Below are 22,757 nucleotides of genomic sequence, written 5' to 3'. Positions count from 1 at the left end.
AGCTGTTCCACTATATGAATAACGAAATTCCTTTTTTTTTACTCGTAGTTGACCATGGATTGTTTTGTTACGGAGCTTGGCATGCGGTTTAGTCAGTATATGAGTTTCAAACACTATTAGGCTGTAAGAAAAACAATATATTTAATTTTTGTCCATGATAAACAACGAAATCATAAACTTATATTTACATATGACTTTTTTAAAAAATATGAAAATCATTACACGACGACAGGTCAAAACATAACATCTTCTGTTTGAATATATATAAGGATGTTTGTTTTTAACAATGCAAAAAACGTTTGTTGCTTGTTATAAAAAATGTGCTTTACGATCTTTCCTATCCTCGCGAGGTGTTTTTTTTTCTATGTTTTTGTTTTTTTTACTTATCGTGAATTTCATTTTTTTAGTAGGGATAGTGTACTACTATAGATGACATGTTCGTTTATTAGTTTCTTGACAATATTTTTTAATTAGTAAGTCTGTAAGTCTTTATTATCTTATTAAAGAAGCCATAACTGCAGGACGTGTACTTACTATATCTAGTTTATCTACATATGTCAATGGAATTTAGTGGTGTAGTTTTATTGAGTATGGGAGTAAACACCTATTGTATGTAGCGTGTGAATAATGCTCATGACTCATGAGTTATGACTTTGGATTTGGAATGGTCTCTGTTCCCTTTCCCTATCAGATAAATCTAAGGCATTTACATAAATATGAATATCGATCTTGTTTTAGCCCAGCAACTTGATTTTCTTTTTCTTCCGTGACCGAACAAGAGTCTAACCATTTTTTTGGCCATGGCAGCTCTATTTATTTCCAACCATTCTTTCTTTTTTTTTTTGTTAAAGGGTTTATTTCCAACCATTCTTAATAACTAGTAAAGCTCTATAATCTTTTTCTTAAAATGGCTTTATATACATGTCTTTCACGTGAAAGAAATCTATGGTGGGCATATATTACACATTTACACCATCTTTTTCATTTATGAATTGGAAATATTTTTGACATACTTACTTGCACCTGTTTTCTTTTACCAGACACCATTTCTTTTCTTCTGTTTCACTTTCTTAATTTTTGAAATATTGGAAAAGTCGCCACGACAAACAATAGAAGTGATCATGATTTCAAGAACTAAAGAGAGGCAGCAATATCTTAACATAGTTTTAGCATTTTGATCTCAAAAAACAGACGACAACAACGTGATAAAGACTTTGATGACAAAGTTATAAATATCGGGGAAAAGAAAAAAAAGACTTTCATGACAATTTTATGTCACCAAAGATACCAAGAGGTGGCCAACTGCGAAACGCTATCCGGAAATTGGTATGCCAAAAAATATGAATAAAAAATCTCGACTATTAGTGACTAGAGACTACATATTTTATCTTCAGCAAAAACAAAATATCACAAAGAAACTTAAAGAAATTAGATTGTCAAAATTCTACAACTGGAAAATTGTCAACTTTGTTTGCTCAGTTACCCACCCAATTCAATGTCATTTTTACAAGTTTGTTCTCTTTCCATAGACTTTTTCCTAATGAGAAAAATATTTTTGAAAAACTGTCTGATGAATAGCTTAAAAATTACTAGAGTATATATTTTACCTTTATTTGAAATATTTCTGAAGACGTATTCATTCATTCTAACCGTCCTTTGCATTTTGACTGATCACTGTTTTCATCGCAGTAAAATCTTGTTTAATCTTTCCACTTATGAGAGTTTAGCCCCAGCAACTCATTTGTCAAAGACTTCCAGTTTAACTAATTCCCAAGGCATTACTTGGTGATATAAAAGGCTCGACTGCTAAATTACAGAGAAGAATACAAATACCAAAGAGAAATAAGGAGTGAAAAAATACTAACGGAAAAATAGAATTCAATGGATAAAGATATAAAAAGAAATATACATTTTAGACCTCTACGTATCATTTAAACTATAGTTTAAAATTACATTTACTTCTGAAAGAAAGAAAAAAACAATCTGAGATAACAACAAACTGATAGGTGAATATGAAATTACGACCAAACATGTTGATGGATTCGCAAGAAGAAGAGTGACATAAGACTTCGAAGCCACTTGTTCCTTGTATACTGCATGAGGGAGGATATTGAGTTCTCTGTGCGATCAATTATTGCGAACTAAAAAAAAAAAAGAGTAGTGCGAGCAAAAACAGAAGAGTGTTTAGGAGAAGAACATATGTCTAACTAGCGATTACTATTTATCTTAAAATAAGTTACTATTTATCTTAGAGATATGTTGAGATTTTGAACCAGTTAATTTTATTTTTGACTGAGGAGGAAACCTACCCACCGACGACGTATATTATATTGTATGGGACGTAACCAACCAAAAAAGTAAGTAATTTAATTAAAATTGATGGCTCGACTAATCTATCATCACGAAGTTGAGAAATGATGATGGTGATGTTCTCTGGTGTTGACTTGCTACGTCCATGTGTTGTTATCTTATTGCTTATAAAGCTGACTTCTAAGTCCGTAAACTCCTTCGTTCACATTTCCTACTTCAATTCCTTTATTTTATTTTACGTGGCAAATGGATTATATAATATTATGTTCAACAATAGGTATTTTTAATTAAGTTTATGCATCATAGCGTATTTTAATTCCATTAATGTCAGATTTTGCTTCATCTAACATTTAAGTTAAGATTAGTGTATATGTATTCAATTCTCTGCATCTCGCACATGAATACCATTATTGGTAAGAGAAAACGGATATAACTAAAATTTAGACATAAATCTTTTTAATCAAAAAAAGTATATACTGCATATACGAGTTTAAACAAGGGGTTTAATTAGCATGAATAACTAGACTATATATAAATCATATATAGTCTGTGCTCTTAATTATTTTTGAAACATTAGACTTTTATTCAAGATGGACTATTTCAGAGACATGAACCACGGCTTTTACTGATCATAGAGTTGCTAATGCCATGACATTCCAATATATACGATTTAAGATTAGAGCATATCCCCCTCCCTAAGAAAAAAAAGGAAGAAGGTCTGACTAATAGAATGAGGACCTGAAACAGTTATAGGGGTCGCTAGTTCTGGCTTTGCCACTACTTTTTATCACCAAAATCTTTTTCTTATCAAACACTAATATCTTTTGAATGTTTGTCTGTTATGTTGATGGGAGTCATAAACTGTGTGGCCATGCCATTTTCTCTTATGTCTGGATTACTAGTCTGGATAAAACCGTCTGTACGAAACACTGATTTTTTATATAAGTATATAGGGTTTATTATATTAGCAAGTACAATAAATTCAATGCGGAAATTTATAAAATTATGTAGGTACAACAATATCAATAAAAACATGTTTTCAAAAAAAAATTGTTGTGTATGCTGAATATTCTGAAAACGTTTTGGGAATTTGTTTGAATAATTAAAAAATAAAAAATAAAAGGAAGACGAAAAAGATACTCCTTCTTATTTATTTGAAGTGATGTTTAAGGTTGTTATACAAAAATTAAGAAAACATATAATTTCTTTTGTTTCTATAAAAACATCACTAATTTAAATAAATCCAACCAATCAGAAAATAAGATGTAAAATATGATTGGTCAAAAAATATTATACACATTTAATTTTTGCATAAAAATTTGAAAACGTCACTTAAATAAAACAATTTTTTGGGAGTAAAACATCGTTTAAATTGAAATAGAAGGATTAATAAAAAAAACAATATTTATTAATAGACAAAAACTATTCGAATAATAATAAGGGGGAGTTCAAAAATACCCCTTTTCATATACATCTTTTTAAAAATACCCCTTTTTCAAACTTTATTAAAAACCCCACTAAAAATTTTGAAATTTATCCAACTATTTGTGTAAGCTTATTAATAAATACACAAATAACCTTTATATGTGTATAAAACTTTATATACCTTTCATAAATAGCGTAAAAATAAATTATAAAAAGCTTATAAAAACCTTATAAAAACCGTATAAATCCTTTTAAAAACCTTATAAAACTTATAAAAACGATTTAAAACTATTTAAAACATTTTAAAATATTTGTATCGAATCTCCCAATAGTAGTTATTATATAGAAGTACCTTATAAATTATATAAAATTTTATAATTTTTTATATTTAAAAAGGGGTATTTTTAAAAATGTATAGATAAAAGGGATATTTTTATAAAGAAGTATACCAAAAGGGGTATTTCTTAAAAGTTCTCAAATAATAATAGCAAGCGTATCTCCCTACTTGTTAGTATGACTATTTTCATAATTTATCATTCATTTTAGCGCCAGCAATAATAGAGATGACAGGATTTGGTCAACCCTTCAGCCCAATAAAAAAGGGAAGGCGGATGCGTGCATGTGGTCGGAGTAATGACAAAACCCTTAACAATTATTTATAAACAGTGATCCAAGCCTATTTCATTAGTTTTTGAATTTCAAACAAAATTATTTTGGAATCTTAGTTAACCTGTCATGACAAAAACCGTAAGTATATGGTAATAGTATAACTAGCTGTTAAAGTGTAGACGCAAATGAATTTATTCTTTAACAATGCCACATAAATATGAAAATCCCATTTTCTATAGTCCTAACAAAATGATCAAAATTTGAAATTTAGGTGTGAACTTTTTCCTTTTTTTTTTCTTTGCTTCAAGGGGAATTTTGAAACTTCAAACAAAAGATTTGAAAGTTATCAAATCTATTTTGTGAATAATCACACATAACTTTCACATATACATGCATGATCAAAAAATTTTAAAAGGTTAGGAGATTTTTCTGCTGATATAAATTTCATTTAATTATTTAATCATACCATTAGATCTTAACATATCATTAATTTCTAAATTACTTTAAATCAAGCAATAAATTATTATTTGTATGGCAAACTTTACAAAAATAATATATATAAGTCGTTGAAGAAATGCTTATCAACCTTGAAAACGTTGATGGCTAGCCACGGAATACCGAGTGTAAACACAATACACGCATAGTGTGTAGTGATGTAAGAGGACTGCACCAAAACTCTAATAAGACTTTCAGACCAACGTCGGCACTAGGTTAAATACTAAGCCGACTAAATTCAACTCTAGAGAGTCATTTTTTCCGGACAAAACAAAATGTAGATAGATCATTAGTTGAAAAGGACTGATACAGGGAGATATATAGTTTTACTATATTATGAGTTGGGAACTATTGTTCGTCGTTTTCAACAAGAATAATATTAAAATCTTTGTATTATTATATATGCTTACGTATATGCATTTGTTCACACATCCAAACTCTTTTTGCGTATATAGAGAGAATCTTACTTTTTTTTTTTTTTTTGCTAAGAGAGAATCTTACTTTTAAACTCAAAAGTTGCCTCTCTTAATCTTCGACCGTTCGTGGCATCAAAAGATAGCTGATCGGAGTCAGATTTCCTCGTAACAAAAGTTATTCGGCTTCATCATTCTCATTTTGATTCTGCATTGTTTTTTTCTTTTCTAAATACATTTATTATGGGAAAATAGGCTAAAATTTATAGTACTATATATTGAAACTGAACTTGTACTTATAAATGGGCAACGATACCAAGACCCAAGTATGATATTTTTTGTCTCTTTTTTTCTTTTATGGCCTTGATCTCTCACACAGCTACTGAAAAATTTAAGGAGAGGAGCAAAGTGAGATTCACGTTGGTGAAGAATAAAACTGCTGAAAGAGTAACGGCCTAGTGATAGCTAGTGTAAAGAGAGTTTTTTTTTTTTGTTTTTTTTGGGGTAGTATCCCGTTCAAATCAGAATGGACTGCCTCCGACTATCGAAAGAGAATATGGATCAAAAGTTCGGAACTCAGCAGTTTAACAAAGAATAATAAAAAGGTTAAATAGGAAAAAATTCTTACTGGTTATCTCTTTTTCTCAAAAAAATAAAAAAAATCGCATATCTTCAATTATTTCGTAACAAGAACAAAGAGTTTCATTCCATACTCCATTACTTATTTGTGTTTGTGTTTGTTTTTTTTTTTTTGTCGACTTATTTGTGTTTGTCTATGTCATAATAATCTAGAAGGGAGCATGTTTTGGTTGCAATATAATCATTGAAACTTAACATTAAATACCTATATAGCCTCCCATAGTTCCTAAGTCTGGAACCCACTCATAATTTCTTAATATCTATTTATATTGCTATTAGTGGAAGTTCCAATACCAAAGGCCATCGTTTAAAGTGTAGGTTCGTTTAACATAAAAGCAAAAAGTGGAGGCTTGATGATTCTTTGCAGCAAATCATAGTCATCATCAGTTTATCCTTTTTGTGAACGACATGTTGTTACGACTAAGAAAAGGTATAGAATCAGAATTAGAATATATTTCTTTTGTTGAAACTTCATTCATACTTTTGTTGAATTATTTATTTTAATCATTTCTGTTAACTAGTGCGTGTGTTCATAGTGAAAAGGCATTTTTCTGAAACAGTTTTAGTAAAAAGGCATTTTTTAGACTTCATTCTAAGTAAAGGACACCAATTTTAGTGCGAGAATTGATTATTTGACAACTTTAACTTTAGTTTTTTGGGAATTCTATTAGCTTGAAGATGAAGTTACTCTCTCAATGGTTCACATTTGAATATAGTTAGAATTGTATCCTTTTATTTATATGTTGATTTATTTATCTATATATTGTTTTAGGTGTTTTGAAATACACTTGTACTATTTATCCCAAAAACAAATGTATAGGCTTGAACATGATATATATTTTAGTATAAGAAAATCATATATTTATATACTTAAAAAAATTAATTGTTTTTATTTATGTAGACACTAAAATTACATTATTTGTTTGGAACCAGCAAACGTCCTCACCAAGAAACATTTAGGAGACTCTATTATACTATACATACACTTGAAAGTAAATTATTCGACAATTGTCACAATTCGTTGGAGAGAGCAAACGCGCTTTTTTCGGTCTTGAAACACTCTCTAACACGTAAGTGGCATGCCGTTTAAAACGAAACTATTGAGGTACCAAAGCAACTTCCCTGAGATTTGTTTTTGTTTACCAAAAACCCTAAAAATACCCAAAATTAAAACCCTAAAAATAGGGAGTCGAATACCAACAGTTTGTTTCTTGTTTTTCCTTTTTTCTTTTGTTGGTGATAAAAAATACCGGATAGGGTTAAAAAAAAGCGACTTTAATCGTCTTTTTGATCCACCAAAGCTCTCCTCTCGAATTTTCCAGATTAACTGAATAGATTCCTTGATTTTGACGGTAACACAAGGTAATTATTGATTGGCTTCGAAATATCTCGATCTCCTCTAATTCTCTTTTTACGATTTTTTTTTTCTTTCTAAGCAATTAGTCAAATTCGTTCTATACAAAAAAAGTATTAAGGAAGGTTATAATCAAAATTCATAATCTCTAAATTTTTTCCAATATCAAAATATGTTACTATGTGATGTTTTCCTTCCATGACTTGTCTTCAAGGAGGAAATGGAGTAGAAAAACAACTGATTTGTACAAAAAAAAAAAAAACAACTGATTTGTTTTGACTCAATTGGAAATATTGGTGTATATAAATCTTGCAGCATAAGATTGAGATTTGTTGTGTATAATGTAAGAGAAGATGAAGTTTGGAGAGACGTTTACGGAATATCTACGTGGAGAAGAGGAGTGGTTCTTGGAAAAATGTCGTCATGTAGAATATAAGAAACTCAAGAAAGTGTTGAAGAGATGCAAGACGACATGTAACTCCTCCACAAGATCTAATAATGATGAACAAATCATCATCTCATCGGCTACTTCTTTGTCTGATTCATCATGCCAATGCCAGTCTTGTCCTTGTATGTATATAAACTTCTCTCCCTTATACTTCCTTCTAGCCGTACGTGACGCTTAATAAACAGATGATGACCAATTGAGAATGAGTTGATAAGTTCATGTCTCTGTTACAATGCAGGGTGTGATGAGATGTTCTTTGAGGAGCTGATGAAAGAAGCTTCTGACATAGCAGGATGCTTCAGGTCAAGAGTGAGGCATCTTCTTCATCTTCATGTAGCCACTGGGATGCAGAGATACTTGATGAGTCTACGCAGATGCTTCAAGGACGAGAAACAAGCTTTACTCCAAGAAGGCCAAATCTTGATTCAGTACATCACCATGAATGCGATTGCCATCCGTAAAATCCTCAAGAAATATGACAAGGTTAGAGGTTTATATTGCATGTGGAATAAAGAAAATGCAACCTCATTAAAACTGGTTTTAAAATGCTTTCAGGTGCATAGCTCAGTGAATGGGAAGAAGTTCAAGTTGAAAATGCGAGCGGAGCGCATAGAGCTTTTGCACTCACCTTGGCTCATAGAACTTGGAGCCTTTTATCTCAATTCTGGTCTTGACAAAGTTGGAAACTTCAAGAACTCATCGTTTGGCCGTGTCTCCTGTGAATATCTCAATGACGATCAACCTATGATTCAACTCACGCTGCCTAATTCAATAGAGCTCGAGTTTGATCTAACTTGCGCAATCTGCCTCGTAACAAACCTTACTCTCTGCCTTTTAATTTACACTAACAAAATGTAGTTTGCTTATTTATATCATTTCTCTAAGGAGGGGATGAGTTATAATTTGTTGTTGCACTAATTTGGCAGGAAACGGTGTTCAATCCCTACGCTTTGAAGTGTGGTCACATATTTTGTAAATCATGTGCTTGCTCGGCTGCTTCTGTAATGATTTTCCAAGGCATGAAAGCAGCACCAAAAGATTCCAAATGTCCCATCTGCAGAGAGGTTTGTTTAGATTCTTGCAACATTAGACATTTTTTTTTTTACATTAGACATTTTTTGTTTCCATTAGTAAGTATAAAAGAGGTCGATCTCTTGATTGATTGTTAAGGTTGGAGTTTACGCGGAAGCCGTTTACATGATGGAACTGCATCTTCTCTTGAAGATACGGTGAGACAAATCTCAAGTTTTATATGGCTCCTAATCATTATATATGTGTCCATAAATTTTTAAACTGGTGACTATTATGATATAAACCACACAACAAAATGATGTTTCATTTTTTAATTAAGTTATTGTGGTAGGATAAATTGTTCATAGTTTATATTTTTCATATTTTGTTTTTTTGTAGAAGCAAAGAGTATTGGAAGGAGAGGATGGTTAGTGAACGGTCTGAGATGGTGAAGCAATCGAAGATGTTTTGGAACGAACAGACGAAGCATATGATCGGTTACTAGTTGTTCGTTTCTTGGGCTTTTATATATCTTCTTTCAACAAGAGAAAAGTGATGACCAAAACAAAGAAAAAGAAAAAAATAACTAAACTATTATTTATTTCTGCCATGCCCGAGAAAGTCCTGAATCTACTGATCCCATTTAAGAGATGTCAACACTAGGAGATGTGTTTTTTTTTTTTTTTTTTTTCTTTGGTGATCATGCACAAATCAAGTTGTGCATCACTATACGTTTAACATGTTATTGCTTATCTATATTACTTAGGTTTTCCAAACATGCTGGGATTATTTACAATAAATGTTTGTATTACTTGACGAATGTCAAGTTTTAATATTGTCTGAAAATATGAAATCATTGTTTAAAAAAACTATATATCTACTGTTTCAAAAAAAAACTATATATATATATATCTAACTAAATTTTATGTCAAAACAAGAAAAGTAAAATATTTTGACAAGTAATTTAGGAACTATATGAAACTTCTTTAAATCCGTAAAACACATTTCTATAACTCACTCAGAGATGTTTATTTCTCTCTTAAGTAGTAATGTTTTGGAAAATCTCCTATTTAATAATTGACAAGTCCTTTGCAATTATTTATCTACAATATAATCAAACATCACTCAACGTTGGGGTATATTAAAAAAGGAAAAAATAAAGAAATAATAGTGTAAGGTTAAAAAAGTGAGTTCTCTTCTAAAATTGGGCTCTGTAAAAAAACTTTCCATATTTTCACGTAAAAATGGACGGCAATGCCATAATCAATTCCTTATTCTCTCTCGTTCCTTCTTCTCCTCCTCTGATGCTCATCACATCTTCTCTGAAGCAAATCCTTCGACCAAATTTTCACAATTCCACGGCGTTTAATTTCTCGACAATCTCATTTCCAGTTAACGTGCGGAAGAAGATAGCTGCGAGCGAATAGGTGGTCGATTCATTACCTCATGTTTCTCCGAGCTGTGTCCATTTTGAAAGACACAGTAGAATTCAATATGGATTCGTCATTTATGGTGCTAATGAGTGGGTTATGTTGTCCATGTCGGAGAGGTAACAGATAAATCTAAAACAGAGAGAAGAGGAGAGAAAAAAGAAGAAGCAAAATTAGGTTTTGTGATTTTAGGGTTGAATTATCTGAATGGGAAACACATGCGTGGGTCCGAATCTAAACGCTAATGGATTCTTACAATCCGTTAGTGCTGCTGTGTGGAGGAATCAGAAACCAAACGATAGCCTTAAGAGCAGCAAAGACGAGAGCAGTCGAAAAAAGAACGATAAGAGCGTTAATGGGGGCGAAGACAGTAATAAAAATCCAGGCGCCGCCGTGGATCCAGCACCAGCCGCGTTGCCAACACCTAGCACGCCACCACCACCGGTGAAAATGGCGACCGAAGAAGCACCACCAAAACCTATCCCAGAGAACAAAAACGTAGAAGAAGATGCGAATTCGAAACCGCAGAAGAAAGAAGCGCATATGAAACGTATGGCAAGCGCAGGTCTTCAAATAGACTCAGTTCTTGGGAGAAAAACAGAGAATCTCAAAGATATCTATAGTGTCGGGAGAAAATTAGGTCAAGGGCAATTTGGAACAACGTTTCTTTGCGTGGACAAGAAGACAGGGAAAGAGTTGGCTTGCAAAACGATAGCCAAAAGGAAACTAACGACGCCTGAGGATGTTGAAGATGTGAGAAGAGAGATTCAGATAATGCATCATTTGTCTGGTCATCCAAACGTGATTCAGATCGTTGGTGCGTATGAAGATGCAGTAGCTGTTCATGTTGTGATGGAGATTTGCGCAGGTGGAGAGTTATTTGATAGGATTATACAGAGAGGTCACTATACGGAGAGAAAAGCTGCTGAGCTTGCTAGGATCATTGTTGGTGTTATAGAAGCTTGTCATTCTCTTGGTGTGATGCATCGTGATCTTAAGCCTGAGAATTTCTTGTTTGTTAGTGGAGATGAAGAAGCTGCTCTCAAGACTATTGATTTTGGTCTCTCTGTTTTCTTTAAACCAGGTACCATATCCGCAATGCTACTTGTAATAGATCTCATACATGATATATATACATTGTGCAAAGTGGGGAGGATCAGTGTTTTTTTTTTTGTTGACTATAGATATGTTGTGAATACAGGAGAAACATTCACTGATGTAGTTGGGAGCCCTTATTATGTGGCTCCAGAAGTATTAAGGAAGCATTATAGTCATGAATGTGATGTTTGGAGTGCTGGAGTTATTATTTACATTTTACTAAGTGGTGTTCCTCCCTTTTGGGATGGTAAGAGACAGTTGTTGATCTATGGTTCAAATTTGTTTCAATGGTAGAGACTGATTTGATCTGTTATATGACAGAAACGGAACAAGGCATCTTCGAGCAGGTTTTGAAAGGTGATCTTGACTTTATATCAGAACCATGGCCTAGTGTCTCAGAAAGCGCAAAAGATTTAGTTCGTCGGATGCTTATCAGAGACCCTAAGAAACGAATGACAGCTCATGAAGTACTATGTTAGTGTTCTTGTTTCTAGTTAAGTTGTAATTTTTGATAAGAGTAAGCACAGAGCTACCTATATTGATTTGTAAAATGTTAAATTTATGTTGCAGGCCATCCTTGGGCACGAGTGGACGGTGTTGCTCTTGATAAACCTCTTGATTCTGCTGTCCTAAGTCGTTTGAAACAGTTTTCAGCCATGAACAAGCTCAAGAAAATTGCTATCAAGGTAAACATTTTAAATATGTTTCTATCATCTATACCAAATTATATGCACAGATAGAGGGAGGCCTATATATATATATATGTATTGAATGAGATATTCATCCTCATAGAGAGTTGTCCATAATGACTAAACACAAACACTTTTATCACTGAATATGTATTGATTCAGGTAATAGCAGAAAGCTTGTCAGAGGAAGAGATAGCAGGACTGAAAGAGATGTTCAAGATGATAGATACAGACAATAGTGGACACATCACTCTCGAAGAACTCAAAAAAGGTTTGGACAGAGTTGGTGCTAACCTAAAAGATTCAGAGATATTAGGACTAATGCAAGCAGTAAGTCCACTTTTCTACTTAACTACCTTTGGTTCACTCTATGTTTATGAATCATGATGATGTATGAAATAATAATTTGGCAAAATGAACATTTTATCAGGCGGATATAGATAACAGTGGGACTATAGACTATGGAGAGTTTATAGCAGCGATGGTGCATTTGAACAAAATAGAGAAAGAAGACCATTTGTTCACAGCTTTCTCTTACTTTGACAAAGATGGAAGTGGTTATATAACCAGAGACGAACTCCAACAAGCTTGCAAGCAGTTTGGCTTAGCGGACGTTCATTTAGACGACATTTTACGCGAAGTTGATAAGGACAACGTAAAATTACTTGCTATATTGCTTTGCTGTAGTTTACAATTGCAAGCACATTTTTTGGTTAATATAGTGTTATCTATTGTTATTATTGACAGGATGGAAAAATAGATTACAGCGAGTTCGTGGATATGATGCAAGACACTGGTTTTGGCAAAATGGGGTTAAAGGTGAGTTGATGATCAAACAGAGCAATGACCCCAATTTCAACCACTTTTTTTTTTCTTTTTTCTTTCTTAAAGCTTAATATAATCTTTTGCGGGATATACATGTATGGGAAGCTTGCATTAGTTTTCTTTGAGCAGGTTTTATCCACTGTATTCCCCATATAATTTATTTAGTATACAAGTTTCTCATTTCTTTAACTCTCTCCCTCGTGTGTCAGTCAAGTAGGAGAAAAATTGTATAGGTTACATCTCCCAGCGATACCAAAAATATTCATTGTCATTGTTTGTATATCTTTACTAGGTCAATGTAAAACTCGAGAACATCATGATACTCGATTATTCTATTTCTGTTCCATAAAATTACATGTTTTGTTACTTTCACAATCAATGTTTCAGTTATTATTTTTGTTTTTTTTTGCTTGTCACAAGATATAATCATAGGAAAAAAGTGCATATTTCAATCGTATTGCTAAATCAAATAATAGAAAAAATAAATAAATATGAAAGATAATTGATATCAGTCCTTGTAAAAATTCACAAAAAAAAATATATGTGAGATGCCGTAAAAATAGTGAAAGCAGTTTCGAAGTAAAAGCAAATAGTTTGACGTGTTCTGTCTTTCTTCTACTGGAAAAGATGGAGGCCACATGGTTGTGAATACGTCTCCACGTGTTACGAGATTCACTACGAGCTGTACACGTGTCAGATACACACGTCTTCTTTTACTTCATAACCCCCAACTGCCACTAAACCACAATCGTTTCTTGTTTCACACAAACCACTTCTCTCTTTCTCTCGTTCTCTTATTGGAATACCAAAAAACAAAAATGGGATCAGAGACTTTCCTGGAGATTATTCTGGCCATTCTTCTTCCTCCCGTCGGCGTTTTCCTCCGATATGGTTGTGGGGTACGTACTAATCACATCATTAGTTATACAGTTTTCTAATTGGTTAATCGAATTGTATGAATATGATGAGTTTAATATTAATGCAGGTAGAGTTCTGGATATGTCTGTTGTTGACGATACTGGGTTACATCCCTGGGATCATCTACGCTATCTACGTTCTTGTCGGATGATCACCTAATCATTCCTCTTCTTGTACAGTAGTTTCCATGATCTGATTTTAGCCTTTGCTTTGTTTCTCAATCACTCTTGTAATAAAAACTCTCTTCCCTTTTCGCTTTAAGTAATAGTACTATTTCTTTTAGCTTGTTTCCTATATTACTACGCTGCCACGATATTCACAACACAACGTATTGTAATATGCACTAAACCAACGTTGCGTTATATGACCGAAACCACCGTTGTTTAAGCAAGCGATGGATATTACATTTTGACCAAACCAACCATGCGTTCTGTGTTATTTTCATAGTAACGCGTTTATATATATATATATATAGTAATTGTGGTTCATATACATATCTAGCCGGCGATTGGGTTTTTGATGACGGTACGGCTTTCATCAACCCAAACCCTAACGCGGTCGCACCTGAGGTCATCAGGAACCCAAGTTCCAACCAAAATCACGGTAACTTGAAGGCTCGAGTTCTCTCCTTTGATAACCGAGGCCGCATAGTCTCCATTTGTTCCCAAAAGCTCCGGCCATGAGTTCTTCCCTGCAGGTGGACGACCAAAGCAATCACTTTAAGCCCACATATATCTAAAAAATGTTAGATGATATAACAATGTCAAATTATGAAAACAAATATAGTAACGGAGGATGAAAGAAAAACCAATATAAGGACACCAATTATGGGCTGCCATTTTTTCTTCCTCTTTTTTTGTTCACGTACTTCGCTATGATGTTATGCTATACGCTTGTCCTCAGGAAATCTGAGTCCAGTTTTATAGATTAACTAGGATTTATCGATGGGTGGTGTCTTTGAATTAGGTGTACTATATATTCTTTGTTAGATAAGCACGTGCATGGTGTAAAAAGGAGCGGTTCGTCAACTTAATTGGTAGAAACATTAGCTATGGAACACTTAAGGTATTTTGAATTCTTCAACATTATGTTTTTTTTTCAAAATACATTGAGTGCAACTAACCGATCAGACGAAAATTTCTTTCAGTTCGTTTTTGCTCCGAGTTTAGAACATGCGTATTTTTTTAAAAAAATTTGGGCCTTTGATTTTCTGAGAGCAACAAAAACAAGCCGAAGATGAAAAAAAGAAAAAAACAAGACAGCTGACTTATCCAACAAGAAACACAGGCTCAAAATGTTTACTTTTCCTTGTAACGCATCCCATACCAAAATATATCATTGATCGTTTTTTTTCACTTTCGCATCTTGCGTTGCCCCAAAATGGTTCGGTGTTCTTGTGTAGAAGAAGAAGTCTCAAGTTTAGACTTGTGTCTTCTTCTTCTGTTTGCTTCAACACCATTTGGTTCTCTATTTTCTTTCTCCCCGTTCTCCTCCTGTGTAACAAAAGTTAGTTAAGCTTTTTCTTCGTCATCACAATACTTAGCGTTACTAGATATTTGCTACGTTCAATTAATATGGGAGCATACCGAGTCGAAAAAACACATCTTTGGAAGTGGTAACCTCAAACCAGAGGATGATATCGTTGTCAAATCCTTGACTGCGTAACTTGAATATGTTGACCTTATGTTAGATTTTGATCCAGATTGTTCTTCAAACCCATGATTCTTGAGTTTTCCCTTATTATTCCTCCCTTCAAAACCATACAAAAAGATGTGCAACTTTTAAAGGTGTTTTTGTTGTATCTCGTGTTGAAGGAAAAAAAAAAACGAAGATGAAACATGTTCTCACCTAGCTCACTCGCAACACATTTCTTCTCCCGTGTAGCTTGACAAGGGGTCAAGGGTCTAGTCAAAGGTTTGGAGATGGAGGATGACGAAAAAGAAGAAGAAGAAGACACTTTTGGTTGAGGAATAAGACTCAAAGGTTGATCTTTCTTTTTGCACTCTTTAGTCCTCTTGACAAACAAAAATCAGAATATGCTAAGATGAAAGCAAATCATTTGATTATTATAAGAATACAAAAGTTTCTTGGGAATCCTTGTTTTACCTTTTTACTATCTGGTAACTTACGCTGGCTCTCTCGAGTTACAGTCTGCTTCACGTTCGATGCATTACGTAAAGAGGCTCTCAAATCGTGAAACAGATCAAACTCAATGCTCGACACAGAGAATCTGCTTCCTTGAGTTGTCGTGGTCATCGATTCATCAGCAGACTTGCGAAGCGGTGTGTTACTGGTGAAACCATTGTTCACAAGAGACAACTCCTCAGCATCAAGAACACCTTTAGCATAATTACGTTATGTCATCGTTCATTATACGATTTCAAAGCAGATCATTGGCTAAATTATATATATGAGATGCATATGAGATGCATAGTGAAATAATTGACTAATCAATAGCTTAGCAAATACAATTTTAAGAAAAATATATAATGCAAAACTAAATGGTAGTAATTAACATGATTAGTCAATATGTGTATAATATAACAAAATCATCTTTCAGAAACATGAAAATATGATGAAAACGTAATAAAATGTGAAAACGTTAAAACCACATAATTGAAGTAAAAAGATGAGACCTGGATCGGTAAAAAAAGCGTTGTCCCAAGCAAAACTTGGACGAGCATCAGTTTCCGTAGGAAGAAGTGTCTTGACAGAGTGCATATGGTTCACTTCATTCTCGTCGATCTTCAAGCTCCCAAACAATTCTTCAGGATCCAACACTCCTTTCACCAAAAAAATAATAAAAATTATGTATAAATTAGTTTTGGTCATGTTCACAAAAAATCTCTTAGAATATAGAGTAGAAACCAGAGTTGGTGAAGAAGGCAGCGTCCCAGGCCAAGCTTTTGCGATGATTCCGTTTACTCTCTTTAACTTTCATCGGCTTCGCGAAATCAACCTTTACTCTTGCTGCTGTGCAAAGTGAGAAAAGAGTGTTTCACAAATATATAATCAGTTTTTTTGAAATGATATAGAAAGGGGAAACAAAAAGGATGATCAAATGTCTCGTACTCGATGATGAATTAGCTTCTTGAGAATCCATCGTTCTTGTTTTTTTTGGTTCTTGATTTAGGTGAACAGGATTTTGAAATTAGAAGAAGTCCTTTATTATACCATAAAGAGAATTTAAAGGAGAGACAAAAATTTGAAGTTTGTAAATGGTTTACGTGATTTAAGCATTTGATTACTCTCTCAAAAAAGATTTAAATTCAAAGCAAAATTTATTGTTTGCGGTTTATATTCTTTTGTAGTATATATTTGAAACAATCAATTGCCTTAAATGTATTTCTATTCTATGCACCAAACATAGATAATTACTGTTACAAACTTATAAATTTAAGAATATAGTATAACTAAAAAATATATCTATGAAATAACATTTTTGACATATCTAGGAAGTGAATAAGAAACAAAAAGGAGCGAACATTGTACCTTCAAATTTTTCCTTTCATTCAATTTCAAACTGTTCTCAAATCTAACAGAGAAATCTTTAAATACAACCAACTAAACCAGAAATAGAAAACCAAAAGTTCAAACTAACACAACTGAGTTTGGAGTAACCCCGAAATAGTCGTCGATCAGCTAAGCTCAAATATAAACAACACACTGATCTCTAATTTCCCCTGCACCAGTTTAGAGAACTCCACGTTAGACAAACCGTTTTGGAATCCAGTGACAACTAATTCATACAGCAAGACAACAATTTATGACCAACATGATCAGCAAGTACAAGTTGTTATAATTTTAAGACTTTTAAACATGACATTTCTCACTATCCTACTATCCTCAGTTGTAATAAGTGAAGGTTGGATAAAAGAACCTACATGCTTATAAGACTATGCTCTTCATTTTGTGTACATGAGGCTATGTGATAGAGAGAGGAATTACTTGATCATTTGGTATTGTTCTTGATCTCTAGAGAGTTTTCTTGCAACTTCTTTCACCAGCTCTGTCATTGAATCAGAATCAGAATCATCAAGTCAGAGCCAGGAACAAAACAGGTTATGGCATATATTTGTCAAAATCATACCGGCATTTCTTCACCAGGAACACCCCCACCAGCATCTCTATTAGATCCATCTCCGCTCTTTCCTGATCCTTTATTATCCCCCTGTCATAATTTCACAATAAAACGTAAGACGCTGAAATGGAACTTCTCTTTGGGAAAAAACTAAAAATGTAGAAATGGAGTGTGTGATTTATTTACCTCCAACTGCATCAGCAGATGTATGTCAGCAACCATACCCGGGGAATGAAAAGAACCGAATTAGTCATGCGTTTAAGAAGCTTCTTGATTTATCGTGAGACAGCAAAAGCATACAAGAAAAAAGAGTACCAAAATGTCTACTATATTTTTTATATTTTTTCCAAAACAAATGCTTAGGGAGTCAAAGCAACATACCTCCCTGTACCTCGCAAGGTATATCTTTAGTGGTTCCAGGTAATCCTCAAATCCTAATGTTGCCATTGCCCACAACAAATCATCACCATTCACAGTTTTCCTTTTCTCTTTCTGACACTTATCACTGGCCCTAATTAGCAAAAAAATTAACAGATACCAGTTAACTTACCATTACAATCCAGAAATCAACAGATAACCAGCAAACAAACCAAACTCAGTTTCTGATTCTAAAACTTAAGATGGTAGGAGAAACTACATCATAGTTTAGGGGATAGGAATCTCATATTACAAGAAACAGAAAACTCATCAAACAAAGCCTAAAAGGCATTCAACACAGGCGATTCCTGCGTGATCAAAAACATGCCTGTCGACTTAAATGAACAAAAAAGGAAAAGAAGAAAACAAACAGATCCAAAGATATAAGAATCTTTGAACCAGATCAAGAAACACATTTAATCCATATCTGTCTAAGATGGTATATGAACACAAGTAACTCACTGACATTAAATGGATTATTGGACAACACTATAACTCCATTAGAAAATTCAATGATGTGGCTGCACAAAAAGTGAAATCAAACAGCTACAGAAAAACCTAGAACTTACGATTTGGCAAAAGAACGAATAAATTCCAACAATTTGTGTGATTAGAGCTCAGACATATTGACATAAACATAGTAGCAGCCTGATGAAATAATCTGCAAAATGATCCATAGAAAAGCAACTAGCTTTAGGCAAGCCCAATATCATCTTTACTCTATAACATCATAAGAATCTCTGAGCTAAACTCAATCCGTTGCTACTTTAAGAAAACCATATCTCACACATCAGAAGCTCCAGTAAAAACGAAGAAATTCCAACAATTTGTGAGATTATAGCTCAGATATATTGATATAAACATAGTAGCAGCCCGATGAAATAATCTGCAAAATAATCCATAGAAAAGCAGCTAGCTTAAGGCAAGCCCATCATCATCTTTACTCTAAAACATCATAAGACTCTCTGAGCTAAACTCAATCCGTTGCTACAAGCAAACCATATCTCACATATGAAAAGGTTCAATTTATTTTCCAACAAAAAGCAAAACACATTTCAAAAAAGGAGAAAACATACTCGCTAGTGATGAAGCTAATGAACTCAGAGACGCATTCCTGAACAGTGTCCTTAGCATCTTTGCCAATCTTTCCATTAGGAGGCAAGGCTTTCTTCATGATCCTGCTGATATTAGCTATAGGAAGGTATCGATCCTGCTCCCTAACCGAGCCGCCGCTTTCTCCTCCATCTCCAGCTGGGCTCGAAGGCGTATTATCCGCCATTTTCAAAACTTCTGCAGAGAGAAACAGAGAAGAAAACACTCAAAATCGTCGCGACTAAATGTTTCGATGAAGTAGATAAAATCGAAAAATGGCGTACGGGATTGAGGAGGAGGGGATAGTGATGAAACAAAACCCTAGAACTTGGAATTTGGGGGAGGGAGGGGGATTTAGAGATATCGAATTTTTCTTTACAATGAGGAAACTGAAACGCAGCTCCTTGTTTTTTTTTGGGGTGGCGACTGCTGTAATTATGATATTATTACACGTTTTCTTGCAATACTTTGCTTATTACATAAAAAGAAATCCACTTTTGAGTTTATTATGGGCAATAAACAGGATTATAATTGGTAATAACAAGATACTTAAGAAAGCAATTTGATGAAAGAGGGACTCTAAAAATTACTTTAGCATTTAAGCAAATCATTAAATACTAATGAAAAGAAATCTGATAAAAAAACAAATCATTAATAAATTTACCAAAAAAAAAAAAAAAACAAATCATATTTTTTAATAAAAATACCTAGAAAAATTCACAAAAAAAATCAGTTAACAAGTGTAATCAAACCCATCAAGCCATCAACGATCTTGTATTTTTGTGATTAGTGTTAAGATTGTTTATAATTGACTATGCTAGCCTCATCAAGCCAAAAATGCAGAAATACAATTCCAAAAAGCACTTTGTGTTTCCAAAATGCAGAAAGGTTTATAGAACGTAACAACCTCTAGTTATCTATAACTTGTGTTTCAAAGTTTTTCAATTTCAGCATGTATACGGTTATTTAATGGCGTTTAATTTGTTTGAGCTTTTTGCTTATTACTGTATTGGAACGGCAACAGTAATTTATTGACACCCTAAAGCATAGACACAAGGCACAAAGCCTGTAGGTTTTACTAGAATCCCTAAATGCTTACTTCGTATATGTATGTACAATACCATATATCAATCATATTATTAGATTGAATGTTAACTATGACTAAATTATTTAATCATTGTTGTTTGTCAAATCTACATAAATTGACATATACAGTATATAAGTTTTGGATTTCATGTTGGACACTTTGGTCATTGCAGCTGGCTAGGTGACAATTAAAAGAGTTGCAACAACAAATTTGACATATTGGATATTTTTGGGATATGGTGAAAACGTTTAAAAAATATATATATATCTGAAATTCAGATAGATAAGATCAAATGCAACATCACATACATATGTAAACAGAATCCAGTCATCGTTCATAACATTGTTTTCACATTCGTTTGTATTTTCAAAATTTCGACATTAATTATTGTCCTTGCCTTAGAAACCCAAAATTATCTTGTTCTCGATAAGGTTTGAATATATAAATATTAAGGGTCCAAAAAAAAAAAAAAAATGAAGAGTCAAAGCTTTTCTACCAAACAAATCATCAATTAATGTGAATGAATGGGGCATATTAATATAAAAGCTGTATTTTGTCAAAGTATTGACTTTGAATACAAATTATATACAGCCTCGCCAACGACGACACTGACACCAACATGGACGTATCCGACTCTCTATATATAAATGGGGCACTAGAAAAGCTCTATTACCGAATACATCGAAACAAAAGAGAGAAGTGAAGAAAAATGTCATTTGGGTGTACTGCAGGTAACTTCTTTTTGGTTTTGTAATTTTATAGTAATCATACTCCATAATTTGATCTTATTGCGGCTTTAATTGATTCTTTTTCTCGTTTAAATCAAATCATACAATTGTTTAGTAGTAAAACACCCTCTGTTTAATATTATAAATTTGATAATCCTCTCTCTCTCTCTCTCTCTCTTTTTATGTTTTCTGTTCAATACTATCTTTTTTGTTTGTCACCATGCACGTGCCATGTTACAAGGGAATTATGGCACACGCGTAATTCAAAGGATACATACACACGACGAGAATATAGTACTTAGCTATGAAAATATTGATTTTTCCCAAATATGAATGAGCTTATTAAATTAATTGATCTCTAAAAATGCCAAAAGTGAATTGATCAGTAATTAAACTAAATTCAACGTGGACCGCAGGTAAGAACTCGTGGCCGGAGCTTGTGAGGACAAATGGAGACTATGCGGCGTCGGTGATAGAGAGAGAGAACACCAGCGTCGATGCTGTCGTCATTTTGGATGGAAGTCCGGTGACCGCAGACATCAGGTGCGACCGTGTCAGAGTTTTTGTTGATAGAAACCGTATCGTCGTCAGAACCCCTGTGACCGGATAGTACGTCATCGCCCTATGGCTATATATATAGACGATGCTCTTGAGATCTCTCATCTATTAAATAAGTATCGTTTGCCTGAATAATTTCGGTGTTCGTTCCCCGGAACGGTTACTGATGTCGTAAGTTTATATAAATCAATGTATGTGTGTATCTGTTTCACGTGAGTGAAGTTAGTGTTCTTCCTATATATATACACTACTATTTAAGGCATGGATGCCCTATTTAGTATATCAGCTGGTTGATTCACATACTACATATAGAAAAAAAAAAAAAAACTGTAGTAGTGTTCAATTATAACGGGTAACGAAATTTAGATATTAACAGACCATTTTGAAAGCACACCGTGTCACGACATACAAATTTTAGAAAATTAGTCATATATATATGATTTAACACACAGGGTGTTTCACACATACACATCTCATGAGGATCCCCATAAGGCTATATAACCCAATCATTCTACATACTAGCTTGTCCGGATTATATTCCAGGCTCTCCCAAGTCTAGGTTCTTTGTAGCAAAAACTCCCCCCCAATATTCCAAGCTTACCAAAACCTATAAGCTCCTAGCATACCAAACTCCCCATAGTCTAGATTTTTCGTAGCCCAAACCTTTCCACGATTAAATTCCATGTTAACATGCTACATACAGTCCAAATTCCTTGTAACCCATATATATTCCGCCCAGTCCAAGCTCCTTGTGGCCCATTATTCTCTAGATCACGACTCCACGAACATGAGATTCATCATGTAGCTCCAGTTCTCTCCATAGTCTCTCAAGATCGATTTCGTAAACAAAATTTTCATCGCTCTATTATATTTTCTGAACGTTAACTCACACGAGTCATGTGCATTAAATCCATACATGACGTATAGTATAGAGAGCTTCCAAACAAAGTTAAAGATGCCATTATATATATATATATATATCACAACCAATCTACACAAAAGTGTTATATTACACCCACGCCAACTCTAAGTGCATGGTTAGATGTAAAGATTCAAAACATGGTATACAAAGTCATTGCCCATTCCTTTACGTATTCAAAATAATGTAGTAGATGACCGAAATTATATTA

The 22,757-nt window shown here is 33.6% G+C and overlaps 7 protein-coding genes across 9 annotated transcripts; 4 read left to right on the top strand and 3 right to left on the bottom strand.

Annotated features, from left to right (window-relative positions):
* The first annotated feature begins 7,215 nt into the window (after window positions 1–7,215).
* LOC17888748 (probable E3 ubiquitin-protein ligase BAH1-like) lies at window positions 7,216–9,471 on the top strand. The gene is made up of 7 exons (XM_006296317.2): window positions 7,216–7,253; window positions 7,561–7,815; window positions 7,932–8,176; window positions 8,249–8,503; window positions 8,620–8,757; window positions 8,864–8,922; window positions 9,104–9,471. The coding sequence occupies exons 2-7, from the start codon at window positions 7,599–7,601 to the stop codon at window positions 9,207–9,209; spliced, it is 1,020 nt and encodes a 339-aa protein (XP_006296379.1). The 5' UTR covers window positions 7,216–7,253; window positions 7,561–7,598; the 3' UTR covers window positions 9,210–9,471.
* Window positions 9,472–10,341: 870 nt separating this feature from the next.
* LOC17888075 (calcium-dependent protein kinase 20) lies at window positions 10,342–12,849 on the top strand. Of its 2 annotated transcripts, none has more exons than XM_006296099.2 (7): window positions 10,342–11,218; window positions 11,336–11,479; window positions 11,554–11,706; window positions 11,803–11,918; window positions 12,084–12,251; window positions 12,352–12,576; window positions 12,669–12,849. In XM_006296099.2, exons 1-7 carry the CDS (start codon window positions 10,342–10,344, stop codon window positions 12,747–12,749), a joined length of 1,764 nt encoding a protein of 587 aa, XP_006296161.1. In that variant the 3' UTR covers window positions 12,750–12,849. The 2 variants fall into 2 exon arrangements, with proteins under 2 accessions (XP_006296161.1, XP_023639585.1); XM_023783817.1 differs by having other exon boundaries at window positions 10,679–11,218; window positions 12,084–12,300; window positions 12,344–12,576.
* Window positions 12,850–13,236: 387 nt separating this feature from the next.
* Window positions 13,237–13,925, top strand: LOC111830941. The gene is made up of 2 exons (XM_023783821.1): window positions 13,237–13,645; window positions 13,732–13,925. Exons 1-2 carry the CDS (start codon window positions 13,385–13,387, stop codon window positions 13,813–13,815), a joined length of 345 nt encoding a protein of 114 aa, XP_023639589.1. The 5' UTR covers window positions 13,237–13,384; the 3' UTR covers window positions 13,816–13,925.
* Window positions 13,926–13,995: 70 nt separating this feature from the next.
* On the bottom strand, window positions 13,996–14,582 carry LOC17889732 (protease inhibitor HPI). Its single transcript, XM_023783822.1, has 2 exons — window positions 14,473–14,582; window positions 13,996–14,355 (listed from the first exon to the last, which is right to left on the bottom strand). The coding sequence occupies exons 1-2, from the start codon at window positions 14,501–14,503 to the stop codon at window positions 14,162–14,164; spliced, it is 225 nt and encodes a 74-aa protein (XP_023639590.1). The 5' UTR covers window positions 14,504–14,582; the 3' UTR covers window positions 13,996–14,161.
* A 434-nt stretch (window positions 14,583–15,016) lies between these two features.
* Window positions 15,017–16,767, bottom strand: LOC17889992. 2 transcript variants are annotated; one of them, XM_023783818.1, is made up of 7 exons: window positions 16,737–16,767; window positions 16,533–16,634; window positions 16,301–16,447; window positions 15,771–16,003; window positions 15,513–15,678; window positions 15,251–15,414; window positions 15,017–15,157 (listed from the first exon to the last, which is right to left on the bottom strand). In XM_023783818.1, the coding sequence occupies exons 1-7, from the start codon at window positions 16,765–16,767 to the stop codon at window positions 15,017–15,019; spliced, it is 984 nt and encodes a 327-aa protein (XP_023639586.1). The 2 variants fall into 2 exon arrangements, with proteins under 2 accessions (XP_023639586.1, XP_023639587.1); XM_023783819.1 differs by lacking the exon at window positions 16,737–16,767 and having other exon boundaries at window positions 15,017–15,154; window positions 16,533–16,605.
* A 362-nt stretch (window positions 16,768–17,129) lies between these two features.
* Window positions 17,130–19,659, bottom strand: LOC17888931 (nuclear transcription factor Y subunit B-1). Its single transcript, XM_023783820.1, has 7 exons — window positions 19,539–19,659; window positions 19,239–19,452; window positions 18,127–18,256; window positions 17,932–17,937; window positions 17,755–17,835; window positions 17,613–17,673; window positions 17,130–17,347 (listed from the first exon to the last, which is right to left on the bottom strand). Exons 2-6 carry the CDS (start codon window positions 19,439–19,441, stop codon window positions 17,665–17,667), a joined length of 429 nt encoding a protein of 142 aa, XP_023639588.1. The 5' UTR covers window positions 19,442–19,452; window positions 19,539–19,659; the 3' UTR covers window positions 17,130–17,347; window positions 17,613–17,664.
* Window positions 19,660–20,990: 1,331 nt separating this feature from the next.
* LOC17888040 (protease inhibitor HPI) lies at window positions 20,991–21,907 on the top strand. The gene is made up of 2 exons (XM_006295307.2): window positions 20,991–21,072; window positions 21,486–21,907. The coding sequence occupies exons 1-2, from the start codon at window positions 21,051–21,053 to the stop codon at window positions 21,677–21,679; spliced, it is 216 nt and encodes a 71-aa protein (XP_006295369.1). The 5' UTR covers window positions 20,991–21,050; the 3' UTR covers window positions 21,680–21,907.
* Window positions 21,908–22,757: the final 850 nt, after the last annotated feature.

Source organism: Capsella rubella, unplaced genomic scaffold, assembly GCF_000375325.1.
Source record: "Capsella rubella cultivar Monte Gargano unplaced genomic scaffold, Caprub1_0 scaffold_4, whole genome shotgun sequence".
NCBI classification, from domain to species: domain Eukaryota; kingdom Viridiplantae; phylum Streptophyta; class Magnoliopsida; order Brassicales; family Brassicaceae; genus Capsella; species Capsella rubella.
Note: the sequence above shows the minus strand (reverse complement) of the source record. Positions and strands in the feature narration are given on the sequence as shown.